General features: G+C 33.7%; 5 protein-coding genes across 7 annotated transcripts; 3 read left to right on the forward strand and 2 right to left on the reverse strand.

Moving 5' to 3' along the window:
• Positions 1–563: 563 nt before the first annotated feature.
• LOC109803149 (ATP-dependent RNA helicase DEAH12, chloroplastic) lies at positions 564–7,188 on the forward strand. Its single transcript, XM_083071431.1, has 3 exons — positions 564–1,625; positions 2,346–5,478; positions 5,842–7,188. The coding sequence occupies exons 1-3, from the start codon at positions 729–731 to the stop codon at positions 7,050–7,052; spliced, it is 5,241 nt and encodes a 1,746-aa protein (XP_082927557.1). The 5' UTR covers positions 564–728; the 3' UTR covers positions 7,053–7,188.
• Positions 7,189–7,297: 109 nt separating this feature from the next.
• Positions 7,298–8,198, reverse strand: LOC109803138 (uncharacterized). Its single transcript, XM_020364593.3, has one exon. It carries the CDS (start codon positions 8,008–8,010, stop codon positions 7,426–7,428), a length of 585 nt encoding a protein of 194 aa, XP_020220182.1. The 5' UTR covers positions 8,011–8,198; the 3' UTR covers positions 7,298–7,425.
• A 3,752-nt stretch (positions 8,199–11,950) lies between these two features.
• On the forward strand, positions 11,951–14,929 carry LOC109818817 (uncharacterized). The gene has a single exon (XM_020384377.3). It carries the CDS (start codon positions 12,764–12,766, stop codon positions 13,781–13,783), a length of 1,020 nt encoding a protein of 339 aa, XP_020239966.1. The 5' UTR covers positions 11,951–12,763; the 3' UTR covers positions 13,784–14,929.
• A 1,390-nt stretch (positions 14,930–16,319) lies between these two features.
• On the forward strand, positions 16,320–22,381 carry LOC109798376 (putative glucan 1,3-beta-glucosidase A). Of its 3 annotated transcripts, XM_020358624.3 has the most exons (11): positions 16,320–16,838; positions 17,140–17,255; positions 17,351–17,466; positions 17,570–17,689; positions 18,882–19,067; positions 19,591–19,749; positions 20,211–20,380; positions 20,475–20,630; positions 21,102–21,454; positions 21,824–22,003; positions 22,093–22,381. In XM_020358624.3, the coding sequence occupies exons 2-11, from the start codon at positions 17,180–17,182 to the stop codon at positions 22,176–22,178; spliced, it is 1,602 nt and encodes a 533-aa protein (XP_020214213.1). In that variant the 5' UTR covers positions 16,320–16,838; positions 17,140–17,179; the 3' UTR covers positions 22,179–22,381. The 3 variants fall into 3 exon arrangements, with proteins under 3 accessions (XP_020214213.1, XP_020214220.1, XP_082927558.1); XM_020358631.3 differs by lacking the exon at positions 16,320–16,838 and having other exon boundaries at positions 16,850–17,260; XM_083071432.1 differs by lacking the exon at positions 16,320–16,838 and having other exon boundaries at positions 16,850–17,255.
• A 1,867-nt stretch (positions 22,382–24,248) lies between these two features.
• LOC109792906 (protein MIZU-KUSSEI 1) lies at positions 24,249–25,502 on the reverse strand. Its single transcript, XM_020352649.3, has one exon. It carries the CDS (start codon positions 25,429–25,431, stop codon positions 24,565–24,567), a length of 867 nt encoding a protein of 288 aa, XP_020208238.2. The 5' UTR covers positions 25,432–25,502; the 3' UTR covers positions 24,249–24,564.
• Positions 25,503–27,233: the final 1,731 nt, after the last annotated feature.

Consider the following 27,233-nt stretch of genomic DNA (forward strand, 5'->3'; position numbering starts at 1 on the left):
ACAACATAGAAAATCTGCACCGTTTTGGCCTTTGGTATCATCCATGCATGCCACACTCCCACAACATCCAATCATAATTGTCTCACCTCTTAAAATCCCAACTATTTTTTTAATGGTTTTCTTTTAACTTGAGTCTCATTAATAGTGTAAAATAATAAATAAAATTTTTATATCCAGAAGAAAAGAAATTATTAATATAATAATAAAAATATCTTCATTTTAAACATTAGTCATTTACACACATGCTATCTTTTTTCTATATAAGTTCAATTAGTTATTTTCGATAAGAACGAATATTTTAATTGAATGTTTTTAGATTTTATAACTTTGTATCTCTTTTAAACTTAAAATTTAATATATTTTAAAAATTAAGAATCATTTAAAAATACTGTAACTTCTCTGCGGTCAAATACAAGAAAATGTATATTTTTTATATTTAAGATTAAAATTGAATACAATAATTAATTTTAAAAAGAAAACCCTAATTTTCTACCAAAAAAAGAGAGGCTATATTGATATTGATTTATGCAAAATAAAAAAGTATATAAGAGCATAAAGAATGGTGAAGCAAAGAAGAAAGCAGAGAGGTGTGTGTGACACAGTGAAGAGTGACTGACACAACGAAGACCAATAAGATCAACGCAGAGACTACAACTACCATTAAATCAACTTTCACTTCACTTTCCATCACTAATTAGGGTTTCGCCCTTCATCGCAATTTCTTCACCATGAAGAAATCCTATAACCCCAAAACCTCCCAAAGCCGCTACGAATTCCACCGTCAGCCGTCGCACGCCGGCTTCGGTCCACGCTCCGTCCACCGTCCGCCGCCTCCGCGCGATTCCGGTCCCCGCCCCATCCACCGTCCCCCGCAACTATGGAAGCCCCGCCCGCTCCCGCCCTCCCGCCCGCCGGCGCCCTATTTTACGGTGGAGCTCGTCCTCGGCCGCCGCACCCTCCGCCGCGACGACGTGGAGGCGCTGATCGACGAATGCCAACAGAAGCCGGAGAGTTTCACGTTCTACCCCGTCGACCACCTCGCCGGCACGCTCAGCTATCAAAATTGGGACGCCGCGCGCGACGCTGCCGTCTTTTTCTGGGAGTCTCTTCTGGCGGAGAAGCACGACTTCGCGCCGGTGCTGAGGTCCAACGCCGCCGTGAAGGGTGATCTCGAGGGCCGCCTCCGGGCTCTGTTCACGGCGCACGTGAGGGAATTGATGACGGAAGGAAAGGAGGTGAAGCGTTGGGTGGCGGAGATTGATCGGTTGTCGGAGGAGATTGCGAGGGTTTCGGATTGTCTCGGTAAGCCCTCGGCTGTTGGTTTGTTCTACCGTTTTATGGAGAAGGAGAGAGGGCTCGTTGAAGAGAAGAGCCTCGCTGAGAGGAGGGTGAAAGAGTTTGAGTCTGCAATGGAGTGTGTGTTGAAGCATTTGGAGGATGAGGATGATGGTGAGAGTAGAGGTGATGGTGAGGTTGTTGATGCTGTTCCTGTGTTTAGGTTTGATGGAGATTGTGATTGGAAGCGGATTCACTGCTTCATCAGCAGGGAGCGTCGGAGGCTTCAGGATGGATTGCCCATTTATGCATACCGGAGGGACATTCTTCAGGAGATACATCATCAACAGGTATGTTTTTGTTGTCATAATTGTTTTGTATAGTCAGTGTTCATAGGATGGGATCATTGTTTTACAAGCTTGTACCAGTTTTTTTTCCTTATCTGGTTAGAAAGTCCCTAATCAACTGCCTCAATCATTGGAGTGTTGTTGATATACCGAACAAGTTCATTTAATGTCGATTAGTTTTGAAAATGTCGTAAATTACGGTTGTAGATGGAGGGAAATTATGGACAAAATGCCGCTGCAATTGTGGTCATTAAGACAAAAAAGGCTTGACATTGTGCAGGTAATTGTAGACAAATGTGGCCACAATAGCGGTTGCGTAGACATCAGAAAACTTGACATTATGGTTGAAATTGTGGCCGCAAATTGTTTTTTTAAAACTTTGGCTTTAAATGAAATCTAACATAGAATTAGAGCATATACCCTGTTTATGTTGCTTCTCTGTTTTGTGGAGGGAGGGGATACTTTGTGTATAACCTGGTATAGCAGGTGTATTTGGAGGGGGAGTGTTAGAAAGTCCCACATTCCCTAGCTTGATTTTAGGGTGTGGTTTATACCAGTTGGTCAACTTTGGTTGATGCTAATTGGCTATAAGATGAAATCTAACACTCTCCCCTTATACTTCTGTTTATTTTTACTTTTATTGCTAGTGGATACTATTAATTATCTTTCTGTTTAGAATTTAGATATTCTTTTTGGCTGTTAATCTGATTAGTTTATATACAGATAACGGTATTAATTGGAGAGACTGGTTCTGGGAAGAGTACACAGTTGGTACAGTTTCTGGCTGATTCTGGTGTAGGTTCTAAAGAATCCGTTGTATGTACCCAACCCCGCAAAATTGCTGCCAAATCAGTGGCTCAAAGGGTCCAGGAAGAAAGCAGTGGATGTTATAAAAGTCATTCAATCAAATGTTGTTCTGCGTTTTCATCCTCACATGAGTTTGAATCCAGGATAACATTCATGACGGACCACTGTTTATTGCAGCACTACATGAATGACAAGAATTTGTTTGGGATTTCGTGCATCATAATTGATGAGGCTCATGAAAGGAGCTTAAATACTGATCTACTGTTGACTTTGTTAAAGGATTTACTCTGTCGGAGGGTTCAAATGCGGCTTATCATTATGTCTGCTACTGCTGATGCAAAACAGCTATCTGATTACTTTTATGGCTGTGGAATTTTTCATGTGCTTGGGAGAAGCTTTCCAGTGGATATCAAATATGTTCCTCCTGACTATGCAGGACATTCTGGTTCTGCTTCTGTTTCTGTTGCCTCATATGTTTCTGATGTTGTCAGAATGGCCACTCAGATTCACAAAACAGAGAAAGAGGGAACCATTCTGGCCTTTTTAACCTCTCAGATAGAAGTAGAATGGGCCAGTGAAAAGTTTGAAGCTCCCTCAGCAGTGGCTTTGCCCTTGCATGGAAAACTTTCGTCTGAAGAGCAATTTCGTGTTTTTCAAAGCTACCCTGGAAAGAGAAAAGTCATATTTTCAACAAATCTTGCAGAAACATCACTTACAATTCCTGGTGTTAAGTATGTGATAGATTCTGGGGTGGTTAAAGATAGCAGATTTGATCCTGGCAGTGGGATGAATGTACTTAAGGTTTGCTGGATCAGCCAAAGCTCTGCTCGTCAACGGGCTGGTCGTGCTGGGAGGACTGAGCCTGGTACGTGCTATAGACTGTACTCTGAAGCTGATTATCAGTCTATGGAATTAAATCAAGAGCCTGAGATTCGAAGAGTTCATCTTGGTGTAGCAGTTTTGAGGATCCTTGCTTTAGGAGTGAAGAATGTGCAGGATTTTGATTTTGTGGACGCTCCAAGTGCTAGCTCTATTGAGATGGCAATCAGGAATCTAATTCAGCTAGGAGCCATTGAAGTGACCAATAATGTTCATGAATTAACTTCTGAGGGTTGGTGCTTGGTTAGAATGGGAATTGAACCCAGGCTAGGTAAACTTATTCTTGGCTGTTTCAGGCATGGTTTAGGTAGAGAAGGGGTTGTCCTTGCTGCTGTGATGGCCAATGCCAGTAGCATTTTTTGCAGAGTTGGTAATGAATGTGATAAACAAAGATCTGATTGTCTTAAAGTGCAATTTTGTCATTGTGATGGTGACCTCTTTACTCTTCTTTCTGTGTACAAGGAATGGGAAGCTTTGCCTCGAGAAAGGAAGAACAAATGGTGTTGGGAAAACAGCATTAATGCCAAATCAATGAGGAGATGCCATGACACAATTTTGGAGTTAGAAACTTGCCTTGAGCGTGAACAGGACCTTGTTACTCCAAGTTACTGGCGTTGGGACCCTTGTATGCCCTCTAATCATGATAAGAATTTGAAAAGGGTTATACTTTCCTCACTTGCTGAAAACGTAGCCATGTACTCTGGCTGCAATCAACTTGGTTATCAGGTGGCTCAAACTGGGCAACACATTCAACTACATCCAGCTTGTTCATTGCTTGTATTTGCTCAAAAACCAATTTGGGTGGTTTTTGGTGAGCTTCTTTCAATTTCTAATCAATATTTGGTCTGTGTAAGTGTGATTGACTTTCAATCGTTACACAATCTTTCCCCTGCTCCCATGTTTGATGTATTCAAAATGGAAGAGCGGAAATTGCAGATGAAGACACTAACTGGTTTTGGCTGTGTTCTTCTCAAGAGATTTTGTGGAAAAGCCAACAGTAATTTGCTTGGTCTTGTTTCACGGATAAGGAAAGCTTGCATGGATGAACGCATCTTCATTGAAGTGCTTGTTGAGCAGAATGAAATCCAGTTATATGCCGCTTCAAATGATATGGATACGGCCCTTGGATTAGTTAATGATGTCTTAGAATATGAGAGGAAGTGGTTACACACTGAATGTATGGAGAAGTATTTGTATCACGGGTCTGGTTCCTCTCCACCAGTAGCTTTGTTTGGGTCTGGTGGTGAAATAAAGCATCTGGAACTTGAGAAACGTTTCTTGAGTGTTGATGTGTGTCATCCAGACATTAATGCAATTGATGACAAGGAGCTCTTGATGTTTCTTGAGAACAATACCTCTGGTTACATCTGTGCTGTGCACAAATTTGCGAGCAATATGAAGGATGAGGATAAAGAAAAGTGGGGCAGGATAACATATCTGTCCCCTGATGCTGCCAGAAGGGCTACTGAGCTAGATGGATGGGAGTTTTGTGGATCCCCCTTGAAAATTGTTCCTTCACAGTTGGGAGGGGACAAAACATTTTCATTCCCTGCTGTTAAAGCAAAAATTTCTTGGCCTCGTAGGCTTAGCAAGGGATTTGCTGTAGTTAAATGTGATATGAAGGATGTCAATTTTATGTTGAGAGATTTCTATAACCTTGCAATAGGGGGAAGGTATGTTCAATGTCAAATTAGTAATAGGAGTACAGACAGTATTTTGATACGTGGACTTGACAAAGAGTTATCTGAAGTTGAAATATTGGATGTACTAAGAAGTGCTACAAGTAGAAAGATTTTTGATTTTTTTTTGGTGAGAGGGGATGCTGTTGGAAATCCACCATGCAGTTATTGTGAAGAGGCACTTCAAAAAGAAATTTACCCCTTTATGCCAAAAATAAACCCACATATTAGTTCTTGCCGAGTTCAGGTGTTTGCACCTGAGCCAAAAGATGCATACATGAGAGCTTTAATCACTTTTGATGGAAGATTACATTTGGAGGCAGCAAAAGCATTGGAGCAAATTGAAGGAAAGGTGTTACCTGGATGCCTTTCATGGCAAAAGATGAAGTGCCAGCAGTTGTTTCATAGCAACTTGACGTTTCCTGTTCCAGTGTATCGTGTGATTAAGGAACAACTGGATAAAGTACTGGCAAGCTTCAGAAATTTTAGAGGTACTTCATTATTTTGTTCTTTTTCTTTTGCAAATGCATGCAAGTTGTAATTCATCTATTAATGCCTTTTTTAGTGGTTGCTAAACATTTTTACCCACAACTTTCGTGGCTGCTACATACAATTTTCTTTTGAAAAAAGATGTTGATTTCTTGCTTGTCTATTTGTCAGTCCTTGTTGAATAATTGTTTCTTTTAATTGCTTAAGTGGTCCATGTAGCCAACGTTGCTCAGTGGGATAGATAAATCTATTATAATTGTTGTTGGAAGCCTATTTATATTGTGAGACAACTTTTTAATTGCATGTTTTCAAAAGTTTTATTATTAAAATTTAGCAGCTGACAATCTTTGGTCTTCTTGATTAAGGTCTTGAATGGAACCTGGACAAGACAGTTAATGGTTCCCACCGAGTGAAGATAACAGCCAATGCCACAAAGACAGTTGCAGAAGTTAGGAGACCTTTGGAAGAGCTATTGAGAGGGAAAACCATTGACCATGACAGCCTCACCCCTGCAGTTCTTCAGCTCATGTTTTCCAGGGATGGCTTTAATCTTAAAAGCTCATTGCAGCAAGAAACAGGAACTTACATTCTTTTTGACAGGCACAACTTGAATTTACGGGTGTTTGGTTCCCCGGACAAGGTTGCTTTGGTTCAGGAGAAGCTGATTCAATCACTCCTTTATCTCCATGAAGGAAAGCAGTTAGAAATTCATCTGAGAGGGAGGAATCTACCTCCTGATTTAATGAAGCGAATGATTAAGAATTTCGGGCCAGATCTCCGTGGACTGAAAGAGAAGGTACCTGGGGTGGATCTTTCACTCAATATACGCCGCCAGGTAATCAATTTTCATGGTAACAAGGAGTTGAAAGCAAGAGTAGATGAAATAATTTTTGACATTGCTCGTTCCAGCCATCATTTGGTTGAGAGAGTTGAAACTGGACCTAGCTGCCCGATTTGCTTGTGTGAGGTTGAGGATGGGTACTTGCTTGAAGGGTGTGGTCATTTGTTCTGCCGGTTGTGTCTGGTGGAACAATGTGAATCGGCTGTTAAAAACCAAGGCATTTTCCCAGTATGTTGTACTCACGCGGACTGTGGAGATCCCATTCTTCTGACAGATTTGAGATCTCTCTTATTTGATAAGTTGGAGGATCTTTTCAGAGCTTCTTTGGGAGCTTTTGTGGCAAAGAGTGGTGGAACTTACAGGTTTTGCCCCTCTCCTGATTGCCCCTCAATTTACCGAGTTTCAGGTCCTGATACTGCTGGTGAGCCATTTGTTTGTGGGGCCTGTTATTCAGAGACTTGTACCAGGTGCCACTTTGAGTATCATCCTTACATTTCATGCGAGAGATATAAAGAATTCAAGGAAGATCCAGACTCATCTCTGATAGAGTGGTGCAAAGGGAAAGATCAAGTTAGGTGCTGCCCGGCGTGTGGGTATGTAATTGAGAAGATAGATGGGTGCAACCACGTTGAGTGCAAGTGTGGAAAGCATGTCTGCTGGGTTTGCTTAGAGTTCTATACTAGTAGTGATGAATGTTATAACCATCTGAGAGATATACACATGGCCATCATATAAATAGTCGTTTGCTTACCACCATTTTTCTGAGATGTGTAAATTTAGCCAAGTGGTATGCATTTACATTATACATGCGAGTAAGAAAATGTACAGTTTATAAATTAATGTATATAAAGCAGAAGTTCCTCATCGTGTATATTGGTTGTGAGTTGTGAGTTTTCTTCTATAAAAACACTCTTAAACATCATTTGACTTCAACGCGACTGTGAAACAGTGAGAGTAATATAATTGATTACGCGACTCGATTAAACACAAAATAATACTACGTATAATTGATAGGTTACAGAGATGTGTATAAATATAAAGTTAAAAATTGTATATGCAAATCGTCTCCCATGTCAGAAAACGGTTCCAATGGCAGCAGAGGGGATATTCATAGATAGTATCTCCAAGCAAGGGCGGTGGTGACTCCAATTCCCAATGAAAGAACCAAAGCCAGAACCCACGCAAAACTAGTGCTTTCTTCATCATAGCCATCTCCCTCGGGTTGTTGATGCAGCCAAAGGGATTGTTTCAAGTGCAAAGCTTGAAGCTCAAGCAATCTCACTTGTTGCCGATACGCAAACAAGTGCATGGCCTCCTCCAACAAAGCCATAGAAAGACCCTCTTTTTCTTTTCTCAGAATCGAAGCCTTCTTTTCTGCCTCCCTTGCCCTTGTCTGAGACGCTTGCAGTGCCTTGAGAAGCTCCATTTTATCCCTTTCATCATCACCATTTTCAATCCTATAAGCACCAGAGTTTTTTTTATCTTCCTCTTCTCCTTTGCCTGCAATGTTATACACCCTATTCATGGACAGTATAACACTCTTATCTGTACCCATGAAAACCTTGGAGGGTGGAGGAAGATCACAGTTCTGCATCAGGTCAAACCCTGAAGGCTTGTTGTGAGAAACCGTGAAACCCATGATCTCATTCCTCCTCCTTTGAGTTTGACCAATCTTCTTTTGTTGGCCCCCCATGAAAAAAATACCCAATCCTTTTGTGATTATGAAGGTGGTGCTGGGCAGCTAGTTTTATGGGTTAATTTCTAAATGGATTCAATTGGAGAATTTCAAGTACGCAGTTTGAGACGTGGAAGGAAAAGGTGGTTGGTGTGCGAAGTTGGTGGTGGAGTGGGATTATTGAATTCAGGGGTATAGTGTGATGAAAAAGGTTATAATTTTCGTAATTAGGAATTTGATTGCTGTGTAAGTTTTCCTCTGATTTGATGGCTCCTGAAATTCCTTGCTTGCGCGTTTGGTCCATTCAAATTAAATTACCACTTGCCACACCAGAGAGCAAGATTTTGATTCCAATCTAATTAAACTATTGCCACATGATTTTCGTTCTTTCATAATACATATTAATGATGACACTTTGTGGGCAAATACTACTATGTTATTAAATTATAGACTAGAAAAAAAAAAATACATAACCAAAATATGACATGAGAGGCAGGGGATTTTGTTCCTTTCTCAGCTGATAAATAATTTTGCTGATGACGATTGAAGAAATAATAAACTGAAATTTAGAACAGGTCAAGTAGTAGGAAGGTTTTGATGATAAATACTAATTTAATAATAAAACATTAATGTGTATTACAAATTTTTAAAATGATTATTCAATATTAAAATGATCCCACAAAGAAGGAGAAGAGTCTGAGTCAAGAAAAATAAAAATGCAATGCAAGATTTAAATATGCATACAGTATACCTCGTACTTTCATAGAAGCTGTCGCATAGGATATAACGGCACATACTAATTAGTGGCTGAACATATATTATTAAATCTTCTAGAGTCTAAAGTACCCAGCCGTCATAATTAACCGAGATGTATTAATTATTAATTAGTAGCTGAATATATATTATTAGTAGCTTAAATCGTGTAAATACAAGGTTTGAGGAGAGAAAAAAATGACGGATTTTTATTTTTGGCTACATTGGGGGAGTACTTCTCGTAACATCCGTGCTAAACTCTTAAAACCTTCTCGCTACAAAAATTTCACGAATTTAAGAATAACTAATCAGAATCATATGAAAAAATTACCATAGAATCAAATTCTTGTATAGTAATTTACATGTAAAATTAATATTTGTGAAGAACAATTTTTTTTGCCTATATTAAACAGGGTTCAAGAATCGAATAGCGAAGAGAAAAAGAGGGTGCAATGCAAGAATATATGCACCAAAGTGTGGGCCTGTGGGAGTGGGATGCTACCTTTGATATACATATCCAATTAATTTTTCCTTGCTATTATACCGAATATGCCCTCTTTGTTCTGCCTCTATTTTTTTTTTTTTTGTCTTTAAAAACTTTTATTTTTAAAAGGTACAAATAGTTTCTCGTTTGCATCTAGGATTGGTAATATTAAGAACATTTGCATTAACATGTTGAAGTCCAAAACATAAGTCATGTTTAGTAACTTGAGATGACTGAAAAAATAAGAAGAGTCTAGATTCAAAACATGTTTAAATATAAATTTACAAGTATTTTTAAAAGTTTTATTGAATTCATGCTCACTTGAGCAAGATGATTCGATATCCACTAATGGAAAGAAAAAAAAATTGACATATTAAAAACCATTTTCATAGGTGTTATTCTTTTCCCCACACATGGGAGGTGAATAGAAATGGTTATGGGGGTTGACATGTACTGCATTACATAAAAATGTATAGTTTGAATTAGGACCTATTTCTTTTATATTTGAGGGTTTGTGGATATTTTCTTACGGGTGTGAAGTGGATAGCTCCATAAATTTGAAAATTATAAATAAACTAATTTAAGTTGGTTTGTTAATTGGTTTTTATTTAAAAAATTCTAATTAAACTTATTATAATTTGTTGGGTACTCAGATTTATTTATTTATTCATTTAAAAAAATCAAATTAATTTGATGATCAGATCAACTCTTTTTTAACTTTTCAATTAACATACTTTAGATTTGGCACTTTAGTTTTACCTTTAATTTGTCTGTTTTCTATCACTAGTATTTTATTATTTTAGCCTGTGTAATTTACGGGGTAAATAATAAATATTTATTATATGTAATTAAAATTTATAATAAATTATATATAAATAAATATCATATTTAAATATATAAATTATATTTAAAATTTATATAAATAGATATTTTTTTATAAGTAAATTGTATTTTAGATTTATGATAAATAATTTATATTATAGTATAATATTATTCTTATTTATTAATAATTTATTTTTTAAAATTTTAAATTTAATTTATAAATAATTATAATAAATAAAAATCTAATCAGATAAGAAATTAAAAAATTTCTTAAGAGCTTTTTCGTACAAGAAAATTTTTTAAAAACCCTCTCACCCAAAAAAGAGATTCATGTTTAATCTTATAATCTTATTTAGTGTTTTCAAATATTTTAATTTGGTCATGTTTATAACGCATTTTTTTCAACACACACATATATATATATATATATATATATATATATATATATATATATATATATATATATAAAGTAATAAATATATAAAATTAAGTATTAAGTAAAATAAATATCCAGTCATTAAATTTTTTTAGCTGTTATTTTGATACAAATTTAAATACTTATATTAAAAAAATAATAAATAGAGATAAAAGTTTGGAAAGGTAACCTAAACTAACTCAACTCGATCTTAATTGAATTACTTTAGTTTAAATGTTTTTTTTTTCCTTCAAAATTTGAACCAAACCTCAAATTAAAACATGAATTATTCAATTTGATTTTATCCTAAATTTCAACCAATTCAAACCACCGAAATTCTTTTGTAGGTCAATTCATATTCAATTTTATTTTATAAAATTTTTTACTCTTTTAATCTATACTATCATATAAAAAAAAAATTTCTTTTGGTAATTTTTTTTATCTTCACGTTGGACCATTACACCATTAATCCTTCAATTAATATTTAATAAATGTAGAATAATATATATTAATTATTATTTATACTATTTATTTAATAATAATAAATATATGTATAATTTATATGGACTCTTAAAATTATATCTGTATATGCTAATAATAAAGAGGATATACAGATTTGATGTACATAGATTTTTTAGACTAATTATGCAATCATCCCTGAATTTTGACATTTATTTATAACTTTTAACTGTTTTATATTTTTAATAAAAAAAATCAACTCTCATATACAATTAAACTTAACTCTAAAAAAATAAAATATAAATGATAACAATTCAAAATTTTAATTTTAAATTTATAAAATACTATTTAGATGTAAAACGATATTATTTATCTTTACGATACTGTTTATATTCTTTAGAATTAAAAATGTTATATTTATTTAGAATTTTTTTTATTCTTTTAAAAATAAGATGTTAATCCATAAAACTAGTAAAAAAGATTTCTCAAATTTCTCCAAAATCTTGTAGGAAGAATTTGTTAAATTTATCTATCACATCAATCAATTCACTCACAAACTTTCATAAACTTTCTCTACACTTTCCACTCACTTTCCCTTAATCCAAAGAACCTCACTTTCCACTCACTTTCCCTTTAAATCCTTCCTTTTCCACTCTCATTTTTTCATCCTCAAATTCAACAAAGCATTTAGTGTTGGTATTGAGGTAAAGAAGTAAGAGTTGGAAGTTGAAATCCACCTCTAACACAATTTCTATCACCCCACAACAATTACGCTCGCCTAGTTAGTAGTAACACAAGACAATGGAAAAATGAAATTATTAAACCTTTTAATTTTTTTTATTATATTTATTTATCTACTTTATACATTATCTTTACACTCTTTCATGATTCATCACAGTACTCACACATGATCTCTTTCATTCGCTTTCCTTCCTATTTTTCTGACTCTTTCTAGGAAACCTCACGTAGTGTGGAAAAAACAATTTCTTCATTAATTGTTTAAAGAAAAGTTGTTCCTATATATCATGCGTAAATCATTTTCTTTATGAATAATTAACTTTCGTATTGTGAACGCTCAAAACTTTTGCCTTAGGACTATATATCCCGATCAATGCTCAATTGATCATGGCTTAGCACCAGGACACTAATGAACTTTGAACAATGACACACCGACAAGAATTTACCTTTCCTTTAAGATAACACGGAAGCGACCCAACAAAAGTCCATTGACTTGGATCAAATCAAAGAAAAAGAAGTCACCGGAAAAAACCAGAAAAAAAGCACAGGTCTACCAAGGAATTAATATGAAATTGTCCCATAAACATGAACGAATTATTAGACAGTTCAGGAAAAATTATTAGACATTTTATTATTCGAATGAATTATTATATGACATATATTTAAATTTTTTAGTTTATAAAAATAATAAATTAATAATACTTAACTATATTATATAAAGATACCAACATTGGTTGGTATAGAAGATATGATTTGTGTTCTTTGTTTAAGTTTTGAATCATTATAGAATATATAAGCTATATTTAAAAGGAAATATTTATCTTCTGTCTAATCACAATCCTTTATAGACATTAGTCACTATTTTCAACCATCAATATTTCGTATCGCTAACGTATATAGAGATTAATCGAAGATGGTGTCTTCCTTGATCACAGATAATTTCTCAAAAAATCCAAAACTCTAGGGTGGACTTCAAAATTTCCATGTTCATATGTTCTAAATTTTCTATGCTTCATACTAAAATACATCTTCCCCATTCGTACCATGTTTCCATGATTTGATGATGACTTTCCATCCTAGAAAAATCTTTCATCAGTATCATGGTTGATGGTTCAAGTGATGCTATTGCCACCATGAATCAGAAAACCAATTATGGTCCAATGCCTTCTCCTCTTCACTCACCAGTCTCAGTAACGTGGTTCCCTCCCCTCTTTGATGAAGATGATATGCATGATAAAAGCCATTTACTTATCATCATTGAGATTGTCATGGCTGCCACAGCATGCATAATTATTTTTCTCGCCACCTTGTACAAAATCCTAAGGTACTATTATTCAAGAAGATCCTACGTTAACAGAAGAAACCCCCCAATATTATTTGACATTCGTGGAGATTCTCCCTTTTCTGATGATGAGGAACAAGAACAAGAACAAGAGCAAGCCATTAGGCACCCCGTATGGTTCATCCACTCCGAGGGTCTCCAACAACCAATCATAGACTCCATCACAGTGTGCAAATACAGAAAAGATGAAGGGTTGGTGATAGAAACTGAGTGTGTTGTTTGCCTTGGTGAGTTTCAACATGAAGAGAGTCTCAAACTCTTGCCAAAGTGCAACCACGCTTTTCATGTACTTTGCATTGATACTTGGTTGAGATCGCACAAAACTTGTCCCTTGTGTCGTGCCCCTATTGTTCATGATGGTGCTGGTGAAGACTATGAGGCTGATTCAAGTGTTTCTAATATGAACCAAGGCATGGAAGAAAGTGTTTCTGATATGAATGAAGAAGATTCTAGTGATGATGGAATTCAAGTTTTGCTTGAGGTGAGTGACCATTATTCTTCAATTGTAATTGGATCTGATTCTGATGTTAGTACACAAGAATTTGAAGATGAAGAAGAACTCATGAAGAGGTGTTTCTCGGTGAATTCATCCTCTGATTCCATGGTATTTTGTGATGCTTTGGATTTAAATTTGGATGTTGGTATTGCTAAGCAGGGTAGTGAAAGTTCAATCGATTACAAACTGCATCAGAGGCATATCTCAATGAGGTCCTCTTCACATAACACAAAGTTCATGTTTTCCAGACGTAGCAGGAGCCAGAGTTCAATTCTTCCATAGTGAACTAGACGCATTGCCATCGAGGATATATTCACCTGCCAAAGTCGACCAAAAAGGAAAGAAAAATTTGATTCTTCTGTGATAATATATCCAAGTTTTTTGGCTTGCATGGTAAGGAGATAAATAATTGGGTTAATTGCACATGTTGTGATCCAAAATTCATGATTTTGCAAATTTTATTAACTAATTTTTTAATTCACAAATTTTCCATCTTTTAGTTTGTGGTTGATATAACATGTTGATCATTGATGTAACATATTTTTTATCAATGTAAATTGATTACATGATAAAAAAAATTATTAGGTAGTTATGAATTAAATGGTTCCTAATTAGTCAACATGATATGTAATTAAGTATTACTCCTTCCGTTTTTTTTTTCATAGTCGTTTTGTCAGAGTTTGTTGTTTTTTTTTCATTGTCATATTACTAAAATCAATGAGTTATTAATTTTTTTCTTCCATTTTTACCCTTAATAATTAATACATGTTTCCTGAATAATGTGTGTATTTATTTTTAATGTCTATCTAATTTTTCTCCAACTACTCATATAAAGTTAATATGCATTTATAAGAGCAATATGTTCCCAATAAAAACTATAAAAAAACAAAAAAAGAGACAACTATTTAATGGAGTAGTTCAACAGTCTAAAAAATGCAACAAAAAAAGGGTAAAATAGGAAAGTAAGTAATAAATATTTTTGAAAACTAAAATATCAATTATTTTCTTAAGTCCCGTGCAAAACCTTAAACGACTATGAAAAAAAAACGGAGGGAGTATTAAATTTTCTTGTAGATTGAAAAACTTAAATTCATAGCATGTAATGATTGATCGAGATCATAAATACTTAATAATCTTGAACTACCTAATAATATCTCGATAAATTAATGATGATAGAATATAATATAACAATAATGTGACAACATGTAACTTTAACGATCATTAAGTGTGATGTCAAAATTTGCAAAAAATTTGAAATTTGAATGATAAAATGTACAAATTCCTAAGTTGTATAACAAAATCTATGAAATTGTTAAACTTACATAGTAAAATGTACGGATGAAACTAAGTAATATGTATAATATTTTCAACCCACTCAATTACTTCATGATCCATATGCTTTTCACATCCATCAAACACATACTTGTAAAGATCAACATCATAAGTAAATATTCACATGAAAAAATTTCAACATGCATAATCTTGATCCATATCCATTTTTAGGGCTTAAATTGTATATCCTTTCGACCTTTTGTTGAGAGGGTATATCCTCTTGAAAATTCGTCAAGAGAGTGTATTCTCCTGAAAATTTGTTGAGTGTTCTGACTTAATTTCTACACCTTTCATGTTTGAATTCTTCATTAATCATATCTTTATTAAACTAAGTAATGATGTTAACACAAATTCATTTAAAACTTGCATTTAACACAAAATTTAGTCATTAATGATCATGATTGAATACCAAAATACGAAGTCCAATATTAAGTAAATCTTCACAAAATCCTAAAATTCTCAAAGGTTTATAAAAACATAATAATTTAGTATAAAATCTTTATTTTAGAATAAAGATGAACACATTATACACTTTTAAATATTTTGAATTTGGATGACGACTAAATCTTTTCTAGGATACTAGAACAAATTACATGTACTTATTTTTTTTTTCCTTTTCATTTTCCTTCAATTAGAAAATATAAGGTTTTGGACTGAATGTGTCGAGGTTGGAATCATGGTACCTTTTTCAGCAAGTGCAAGCAAAATTTTGGTAATTACCATTGAGGTCACCTCGTAAGCAATACCAGTGATATAGGTGTTGAGATGAATGTGGGAGTAGAAAAAGAGAGATTAGAAGTTTCAGAAATGATTAAAGAATAAATCAAAAATTCAATTTTGTGGAACTAAAATGAATTATTGAATTTTTTAGGAAGTAAAATTAAAAAAAAAATTGTAGAAATTTATTGGGACCTAGACTAAATATGACCTGGACTTATGAATTAATATTTAACTTATGATCCGCTTAAATGAAAATAAAGTAAATAAAAAGTATATAATAACGTATATTAAAAAAGAGATTATTTTTTAATTTTATGAGTTTTCTTTTCAATTCAATTTTTTTTTGTAAACAACTTTTTTTCCTTTTTGATATATTACGGATTCAATCTTAATTTCTAACAAGTAAGAACTTTTATTTGCATCCAAATGTGGCCTAATTAGTGAAATATTTATTAATTCTACGATTTCTACCTTATCATCAACACCATTAAAATGATTTCACTCAATAAATTTATTTGTAAATTTACCCGAAGCATTCACACAATAATTAATAAACAAAATTAATCAATAAACCTTAAACTTGTTCATCGAATAATTTTCTTACACTATACATTTTTTTTCCCTAGACCACAACTACACGAAGCAATCATAATTTCTATAAACAAAAAAAAAAAAACTTTTAATTGAGTACTGAATACCAATCCGATATATAAGCCGAAACAAGTCGTTAGCATGTCACGGAACACAAACCCAAATCTTTTGACCGAACGAGAATCCAATTTCAGACAACCCAACCCCAAAAAGAAGATTTTGTTCTGGTTTATCGCTATAAAATATGAAACTTTAATTGCATAAAAAATCTTTGTGCGCAAAGTTGAAGCCGTTACCAATCGTCTCAAAAGAACATACTTTTTATCTTCCTAAATCCTGGGCTTCGCGCATTAGCCTTAACTAATCCAAGAGGGAAAGAAAGTAGTTGTAGCTAAGTAGCTAACACCTCAAATCTCAATGAATGAATCCACCATAGAAGATGTAGCACTGTGGATAAATAAAGCAAAGGAAACAAACGTGTCTTTTTCATACTTGTACCTTTTACATTGCTTTTCCTAATTCTGTCTCTTTTTCTTCTCCAAAGTTCAATTCATGATGATCAAAACCAAGATCCTAGTTAACCAACTAATTATTTAATTATAATTAATAGTGGAAGAACCCCACAAGCAAAGTTTCCTTTTTCAGTTTACAAACTGTGTGAACGCTTTTGCCCTCACCTGTCCCACCCTACAAGGTTTTTTGTGCTTTTCTTTCATCCTTATTTCATTGGCTTCATTTTCATATAACTGGAGCATTCTTTTTTATTTTCTATTTTTATATTAATTTTCCTTTATCAACTGAGGAGTTGAGAGAAGCAATCCCAAAACCCAATCACCTTCTTATGTTTGTCAACAAAGTTGAATTTGGTATTACCTGAGAAATAAGGAAGGGATTGCATAGATTCATCACTCTCCAAGTTGGACTTTAAGGTGCTTTGGCTTTGAGTTCTCTCTTGTACATAATTGGGGCTTAGCTTTTTCTCATAATGGATCCAGCATTTTTGCTCTCTGGGTACTTTTGAAGCCTGCATTCTTGATGGGACTTGTTTTTACCAAATGGGCATGTGCATTCTTACTCTGCTGTTGTCTCATCACTTCTGGGGTATATTCAGGTAAGGTAAACTCTGTTAGCTTCTATGTTTCCTGCCTTATCCGTTATTTATTCTTCGAAAGCAATGTGTTGAGTCCATTATCTTACTTGTCTCAGTGGAGGGTTTACATGGGAGTTCTAATGTGAGAGGAGTGAACTTAGGAGGGTGGCTGGTTATTGAAGGTTGGATCAAGCCTTCACTGTTTGATGGCATTGCCAATGGAGACATGCTAGTGAGCTACTTCACATTTTGTTTATTGATTCATCTTTTCTTTAGTCTTCTGGGGTGTTAATAACTCATCTGGCTGATCTATATGTTGATATTGAAAAATGTAGGATGGGACAGAGGTTCAATTTAAGTCAGTGACGTTGCAGAAGTATGTATCTGCTGACAATGGAGGAGGAATGAATGTGACAGTTGACAGGGATGTCCCATCTTCATGGGAAACCTTCAGGGTAAGATGGAAATAGTGTTCTTCTTGTTTTAATTTTCCATCTGGTATAATATGTTGGAACGCAGTTATGGTGAAATGGTTAGTACTCATCCACTTGCTGAATTTATCCATTTCCTTGTATTATCTATTTGTTCAAGTTTATTTATCCATTTGAAGGCTTTTGATTTAGTAATACACCTTCTTTTTTTATTATGTGAACTTGAGTATCTTTCAAATTGAAAGTATTTTGTGGCAGACTGACTTGTGCCAGCTAAGGTGAGCTTCTATTGAAATTGACATGGTTTTCTTTGAAGAAACACAAAAAAATAGTAGTAAATTTGGAACCATCCAAGCTAATGTTAATTGAATAAATTATGCTTCTGTTGACCTGGACACAAATCCATAAAGATAAAACATTCAGAGGAAAGTGGAATTGTAGCTTAATTTTTCATATGATCTGCAGTAAGCTATATGAAAGTGAAATTCTAAAGAAAAATGCATCATAAATAATGTTCTCTGTCATAGTGAATAACCAAAGTACCAAACAACACTATAATGGAATAGGCTTCTTATGATTCAAAACATCTAACAAATTCTTGTTGTTAAGGATAGACTAAATCATTTGAAAATTGAAACAGTTTTTTCTGTTTTTACCTGATACATGGCTACCGGTGGTTAATAGTTTTAGTGCATTAGAGTTGTCCACAAGAATGAAAATCTAGTCCTACAGATTATCTTTATATAGCCATCTAAATTTTAAAAAAGGTGATTTGAATAATCTTGTATTGCCTTCAGTTACTTTATTCTCTTTAGTTTCATTTTCAGTTACTTTTAGGATGCAATACTGGCAAATGTTCCGGACTCAGTGGTGATAGCTAGTTTAAAAGATATTGGAATTGAAAACTTTATTCTAGACTGACTGAAGAATTTCCTTCAGATTTTTTAGCCTTGATTAGTTCTAATACAGTACAGCTGTATGCTAGTGGCTGTAATTCTTAGTTGGCATCTTTTTCCCTCCAACTTCTCAGTCTCACATGTGATTATATCTTGGAGGGTGAGAGTTACTTCCTTTTTTATGTGTAATTGAATAAATATGGTAGGCACCAGTAGTTTAGCAGGGACTCAAACATAACAATGGAATTGTAAGAGTTGTTTTTTCTAGAGTGATGTGTGAAAAACTGAAAGTTTAATATTTTTCCTTATTTCTGTTGCAGTTATGGAGAGTATCTAAGTCAGAATTTCAATTTCGTACCTCCGAAGGCCAGTTTCTTACATGTGATGGTGTAGGCAGCTCTGTCTCTGCAACAGCAAAATCCCCTTCAAAATCAGAGACATATGAAATTGAGCGGAATGAAAAGAGTAGGATTCACATCAAGATAAAGGATGGTGCATATCTTCAGGTATTCGTTCTTCTGCTTTCTACTAAATTGAAGTCATTTGCTTGCAAGTAAAATATAATCTTGTGTTTCCACATGACTCTCTTGTCACCATGTTGAAATTGAAAATAAGAAAGAAACGAAAAAAAAAAAGAAGAAGAGAATACTAAATGTGTCTTGATTCTTGAACATCATGCAATATGTTTTTATTCAGGACCTATGTCCAGTGCTGTAAAAAATAATTTTCAACATTTTTTAATGGGTTCTGCTTCAAGAACCATGTTAGAATCTAAATGTAAGGTACGAGACTTAAGTCTCACATTGGTAGTATGGAATTCTGATGTATGATTTTTTGGCCTTGGGCACTCCAACTACATTAGCTAACTTTTGTGGTGTGGCTCTAGATTCTTAATTCTTATCACACCAATACTATATTTAAGGATCTTTAAGATGGCATATAATATTACTTTGCAGTGTGTAAGATCATGTTGACATGAAATTGTAAATGATTTATTCACATGATTGAATATTCTGCAATATCAAATAGGCTACAACAGATGGTCACCTTACGGCAGACTACCCAGGTACACCAGGATGGGATGATAATGCTGCCACGTTTGAAATGACAATTGTATCAAATAGCTTGCATGGAGATTACCAGCTAGCCAATGGATATGGGCATGATCAAGCAAAGGATGTTCTTAGGGTAAAATCATATATTACAATTTTTTTTATCAATCATTATCCAGTAGTCCTGCTTGACTCGAACAGGGTTGCTTCAAATAGAGGATACCTGTAGTCTGTACCAAAAAATAAATAAATTATCTAGTGGCACAGTCATGCTTTTGTTGAACATGGTTTGCTTTAATTTTATAGAACATTTTTTATGAATATCTCAATGCAAGTTAGCAAAGGTCAAATATGTCACGGATTCTAGTGTACATAGTAGTTTGTTTTTTGGGGGATGGGGTCATTCTTTTGTTGTTGCACTGAAGAACAGGAAAAAGTCTCCACATATTTTTCTGTAATTTTGTTTCATCCAACTTGTTTATATTTAATTTATTCAAATTAACTTCTATCAATGAAAGCCATCACATACATAATACTTGCAAAATAAAATAGCAGATTGTGTTCTTTATTTGATTGTTCAGCTTTCTGTAACTGCAGAGACATAGAAATAGCTTTATCACCATAGAGGATTTCAAATTTCTATATAAACATGGAATAAATACTGTGAGGATACCAGTTGGGTGGTGGATTGCTTTTGATCCTGATCCTCCAGGTCCATTTATTGGAGGAAGTCTTGAAGCTCTAGATAATGCTTTTTCATGGGCACAGTAGGTTTTGAATTTGTTAAATTATCTTCAAGGTTTTTGGCACAATTAGAACTTTGTTTTTCCTTCTGATAATTGCCTAATGATCATGTTGCAGAGAATATGATATAAAATGCATAATTGACCTTCATGCTGCTCCTGGTTCCCAAAATGGGATGGAGCATAGTGCAAGCAGGGATGGATTTACTGGCTGGCCAACTTCTCCAGATTACATTTCTCAGTCATTACATGCTATTGATTTTTTAGTTTCTAGGTATGTTTAAGTGTGCAACATATTCTTAGATATTGTTCAAAGAGAAAATAGACTATGCCCTGAGTGTAAATTTTTTTTCATTATATATGATAAGTTTGTTAAATTTTACAATAACTACTTTAAAAGTCATACTAATGAGTTTTCAGATTTGCTGACTGTAAAAAGTTTTCACTGACAGTGCATGACAATTAAACCATTTTGGCTGAATACACTTGCTACGGTCTCTAAATATATTGAATTATGCACTGTCAATTAAACCATTTTGGCTGAATTCACTTGCTAGGGTCTCTAGATATATTGAATTATTTGCAATAAGAGGAATAGTTCTTAGCATTGAAACACTGAATGTGTCCTGGTCGGGTTCTCGTCCTAAGAAACAATGCCATTTATTATTGGATGCTGGCTTTATGGTTAAGTAAATGCTTTTGAATGTGTTTAGTTGTTTGCTTTACTAAACATTCTCATTTGCAGGTATGCAAGACATCCTGCATTGCTAGGAATTGAGCTATTGAATGAACCAGCTGCTGGCGCAGTTTCATTAGATGTTTTAATATCATATTACAAGCAGGGCTACCAAATAGTTCAAAAATACTCGTCATCAGCTTATGTGATAATCTGCCAGAGAATTGGTGCTGCAGATCCTTTGGAACTTTATCAAGCCAACATAGGATCTCACAACCTAGTTTTGGATTTGCATTTCTACAATCTCTTTGACACATTTTTTGTTAATATGAGCGCTGTGGATAATATACAATACATATACAAAAGCAGGGAAGGTCAATTGCAGGCCTTAAACAATTCAAATGGCCCACTTGTTTTAGTTGGTAAGGCAAACATCTATCCTTATTGTTTGTTTGAAGGTGCATTAGATGTTTCACATTTATAAACCTCAATTTTATTTTCATTGTATTATTAATGCGAAATATTCATCGGTTTTATTAAAGACTACTCTCCATTGGGCTTTGCTGATGACTAACATCTACTATAAATTGATTGATCACTTTTTGTGGGATTTTCCCTTCTCATCACCTTTTTTTCATTTACAATACTTGAAGATTTGATGTTTCATAGTTATAGACCTCAATTCTTAAAATCCTTGTATGCATAAATAAACTTTTCTCTACTTGCAAATCCTTGTTTTATCAATTATCCTGTTCTAGGTGGCCATAACTTGAAAGTGGACTAATTTTCAGGAGAGTGGGTGAATGAGTGGAACGTGACAAACGGATCCAAAAATGATTATCAAGACTTTGGAAAGGCACAGTTAGATGTCTATAATGCAGCTTCCTTTGGATGGTGCTATTGGACTCTAAAAAATGACAGAGAGCACTGGGATTTTGAATGGAACATTAGAAACAACTATCTTCAATTAGGTAAACAATATAGATTTGGTGACACTGCCTCTATTGCATGTCATTTGCTATATCTAAAATATTTTAATGAACCTATATATTTTCTGCAGGAAACTCACCTAGGAAATGGAGCTTGAACATTCTAGGATTATTATTAGGATTGGCATGCACCTGGTTATGTCTTCCATTTTTGTGACGCAACTTTTACCAGGATTGGAAGCATATTTTATGCAGCTATTTCTTGGTTTTTTTTTATTATCTACTTTTGCATCTTGTTCATGTTGTTGGGAATTGCAGAATGCAGTAATATGTGGAATGTACAAAATTTCTGCATGCTGCCCATTCCATAATTTTCATAGCCACATTTCGTGCAAATAAAGCTAAGACTATACTATGATATTCAAAGTCCTCTTTTATAAATCTGGCAATTGCGTCCTACAATTGTCCTTTTTAGACATACAGGTTTTTTTTTTACATATAAAATTTCCAAATTACCCTTATTTTGACTAGTCTTTTTGAGAATCCTTATTTTAGAGGTTACATTTCAAAATACTCAATCCGAAGGAATGTATATCTGAAAGTCTGAAATAGAGTCCCTCCAGAAAATACTTTTGGATTGGGTATTCCATGAGAGGGAAGGGTAGTTTAGGAATTTTTTAAAGTATGATGGGTGTATGGGGAAATTAGAAAGGTAGATTAAGTACTTGCCTATAAGTCATTATATATTACCATATGATCCAGTTATTCAGTCCTTGGGCCCTTAGTTGGACTGGGCTGAAAAAATAGGCCCAGGTTTGAGGTTGAGCCCACCTAATACAGGGCAACCTCATAAAAGGGCACTGTTACACGTGGTTCATTCGGATCAAACGACTTGAGGAATCTAAAACAACTCATACATGCAATTAGATACCCATTATGAAGAATGCCCCACATCTTAAAAAATAAAAATAAATAAATAAAATCTTCCACTCATCCTTGCTCTTTCAAATATTAATGATGATGGGGAATTATATAAATTAATCATTGTGATCTCTGAAATTTAATTCTATGCTCGATATCTTTCGGCATCTGATTTTTAATACGAATTTCTAAAGCTGTATGCATGGGTAAAATTTTCTCCAAGATTGCTTAATAGCAATAACTAATAAGAAGAATATTATGACCTGTCAATTATGCGTAAACATTATTAAAATCAAGCCATAATATAGACGGATATATATTGCCTTCTTTTTTCTTCTTTTTTTTAAATCAGCCTATATTTTCAAGTTAATCTATTATAGAAGTTGCAAATTAGAGTTATCTGCTGACATGGCCATTAAAAAAGTTGATACACTTGACATGTCAGTCTCTGGACTTTCATGATATCGTGATAATAAAAACTTCAAGGCAGTAATAACTTTAACGAACAAGAGAATAAGGAGTGAATGTAGAGGCTGGCTCAGGATTATAAAGTGATATTGATCGACCAATCATTTTTAAAATCATGAGATGGTTAAAAGGACATTGTTATTTTTAAAATTCATATAACAATTTCTATAATAAGAGAGATAGAAAAGAAAAAAATGAATTCAAATAAGACAAGTAATGTGATAAAAAAAAGTATCATAAAAAATATGTGGAAATTTTATGTAAAAATAACATCACACTACTTTAATTAACTGTTTACTTGGATGAAATAGTGAGACCGGATATTTTTCTTGAGAAATTTTTTTGGATATCTTAACAATACAACACACTATTAATACTCTTTATTTTTCTTTATTTTCTTTTTCATATCACATCACATCATATTATATATTATATTTATATTTTTTCTCTTTTCTCTTTTTCTTTTGGTACCTGCTGGTATGAAACATTTGTACAAACTCATTTTTCTTTTCCTAATGCATTTTGGGAAGGGAGAAATTATTAAAAGATTCTGGATAACTTCATTCCTAACTAATCTTTCGACCTATAATCAAATTTTATTAATTTTTTTCATAAATTAAAAAATATAAATTATATCATGTAGTGATTAATTGAGATTATGAACATTTGATAGTTCAAGACTACTTATGAAGGGAGTTGTTTGGGGTAAGAAGTGAAGCTAAAACTAAAAAATTGTTAATTGTATAACAGTATTCACTTAGAATAGATTTTTTTTTTTTTACATTATTATTCATTCATGAATTGTTACATAAATGTTAAAATTGTTAACTCTTGATTATATGATCATGTTCAATAGAATAAAAATGAAAAGTATTAATATTCAGACCAAACCAAACAGTGGTAAAAGGAAAATATATTAAAAGTATTATTGGGTGGAAAGACAAAGACAGTTCTTAATTTCTGCTACAAGAGAGGGGAAAAAAGCCAATAGACTAACTAATAGGCTTGAGGCTCCCTCTCCTAAATTGTCACATTCTGTCCTGTCTAACACAACCAACAAAAAAAAAACCACAAGAGTACACTTCAAACTCTGCTTACATAGCATAAGATAAAGCCATGCATGTCAGGTCTGACAGGCCGGCTCAAAAAGAGGGTAATATGAAAGTTGAAACAACTTTGAATATATACATAACAATAAATAAACTTAAGAAAGTTCACCTAGGCCTGAAAAAGAAAATACTAAGCTCTTGACCAATGCTTCCTTCTGGATCAATCAAATGGAAAGACTCACAATTGGATGAGCCACGAACCCTTTGAAAGTTTGCTCTAAGGTACATAAGCTCATCCTCCTTGCAACTGTTCATAACACCAGTCCCCACAGCAACACAACGCATCAAACTCAGTGCTTCAAAGTCACCACTTGAAGGCCTACGTTTCACTGCATACCCCACTTTCCTCCCATTGCAGTACATGCTCCACAAAGGCGTGGAAAAAAGGTTGTTGTTGTTGTTGTTGTTGTTGCATGCTCCTGTGGTGCCACTCTCTAGCACAATTCTCAGTGCCCCACCTCTCATTTCCTTAGCCAAAACGCTTGTGGGAACTGAAAACTCTAGCAGAAGAATAGGGTTGCTAGAGTTAGCATTAGCCTGGATGCAAAAACTTACCTTTCCTCTACGGTATCCGAAGATGGTGCCAGTGACTGTGGTTGAAGTTGAAGACATCATGAGTTGTTGTGGATTATGGTGCTTTTGGAGACACCTTTTTTGGTACTGGTCTTGTTCTTGTTGTTCTTCGACGAAGGTGCAGTTGCAAGTGGGGATGAGAAGTTCCATGAGGGAACGTAGGAGCCTCCATGATCTCACTTGTTTCTGGCAATCCACAGTGGTGACTCCACTGCTCATGCTGTTAACACCAACTGTGGCTATGTAAGCCATGTTTAACTTGTTTTCTTTCTTGGTTCTCTTTTGTGCGGTGAGGGCTGGTTTAAATAATATGGTACATGTGTTTGGGATGATGATGATAATTTTAGTCCTTTTTCTCTTTTTCTTTTTATGTTCTTTGGTTGACCTCATGGTCCTCATCAACACTGGTTCTACAGGAATCTAGTGTTTGATTGGTTTGTAGTGATGCTTGTTGGGTTTTTCTTTTGTCACCAACTGGTGTGTTTTATTTGAAAAAGAAATGTACTTGTAGAATACTTTTATATACAGATTTGTATACAATGGAGAGAGATCGGAAAAGTGTGAGATAAGATAATTAAATCTAAGGATCAAGATTCTTTTATGTATCTATGTGGAGACACAGAAAAATAGGAAGAAAATGAAATATAAACAACTGACACGAGGGATGATTAGATGTAATAAAATAAGGTTTAGTTACCTTTTTGATAGTTATAGTTTTATATCATTTATTATTTATAGTTAAAAATGTTTTTATTTTATTTTTTTAATATACTATTTTTTTTTCTCTTTTTAATCTATATTGTCTATTATTATAGGAATTAAATAAAAAGTAAAGTTTATGTAATTATATATAAATTAAAAAAATATATATATGTATAAGAATTAAAATGAAATATTTTTAATTATAAAAATTTTAAAAATAATGTTCTTAGACTAAAAACAAAAGATAATTATACCTAAAAATAAAGAAGAGTGTCAATGGTATGTGTGAAAATGTTAGGTGTCCAAGAGTCAGACATCCGGGTGTGTTTTGGTTCCACATTCTAGATATGATTTTTTACATTTACTTAAAAGTTATTAATTATAACTTTTAGGTTTTATCACCCTAAAATTAACTAAATAATGAAGAGTCAAATAATATATGTAGACATCTAGATTTAAACTTTACTTTTCTGTAAAAAAAATATATTTAAATTTTGTTGTGGTTATTGCTAAAAGTATTATAAAAAAAACTCACATTTTGTAGTATAATTGACATAATTTTTATTTTTTTCATCGTATTTTTAAACACACATGCAATGAAAGATAAAGAAAAGGATATTATAAAAAATGTGATACAAATAATATAACTCATGATTTAACATTCATTTTTTTAGCCATCATAATTTAGCATTCATCCGAGTGGATTATGATGCAACCAATACAATAATGTCTCTTTTTGTCCTGTTTTCTTAATAATGTGGATTTTTTTAATTTTTTAATGGCCCTTTTTCACTTTTTCTTTGATTCCTTATGTATTTTGTTGGGTTTATTTTAGTTTGTGGACGCAAGTCCTTGAGCACGATGGGGCAACCATGGCTGAAAATCTTATTTACGAGAATAATTGGGGTGTCCCAGCTTTCATTTATGGCTGATTGATGAGCTTTTTTCATTATTTGAGAAGAAGAATTGGGATGAAGATTTCCGTACGACCATAAAATCAATTAATATTCGCAATCTAATCATTAGTCTATATTAGATTTGGGCCAGAGCATGTTCAAATATACAACTGTTCAACAACTACTAAATATAAGTATATGTCTTCATGCACAACAAATGCATAGAGCACTCAAGACTACTACTTTCCTATTGTCAGGTGTCACTATGTTAAATTTAGTCCATTTAAAATGTTTTTTCATTTGTTGTGAGGCTAAAGAAGATAATGGAGGTGTGTAGATGGTTGCATGTGATAGTAGAGTTGTTGGCCTAAATAAATAAATCACTTTAAATCTTTTTAGAATGTTCAACTTATTAATAGGATTCTAATTCGGTCTTAGTTTTGATAACTACCCTATAGAAAGGTCAACACTTAGAACAACCTAGAGAAAAAGACAACAGAAAGTAAATGGGCATGTAATGTTATAATCAAAATAGCAAGAAATCATACCGAAAACGGTCTCATTAAGAGGTATCACTAGGAATCATTGCAAATTCCAATAGTT

This window comes from Cajanus cajan, chromosome 3 (assembly GCF_000230855.2).
Source record: "Cajanus cajan strain Asha chromosome 3, NIPB_CcT2T_4, whole genome shotgun sequence".
NCBI classification, from domain to species: Eukaryota; Viridiplantae; Streptophyta; class Magnoliopsida; order Fabales; family Fabaceae; genus Cajanus; species Cajanus cajan.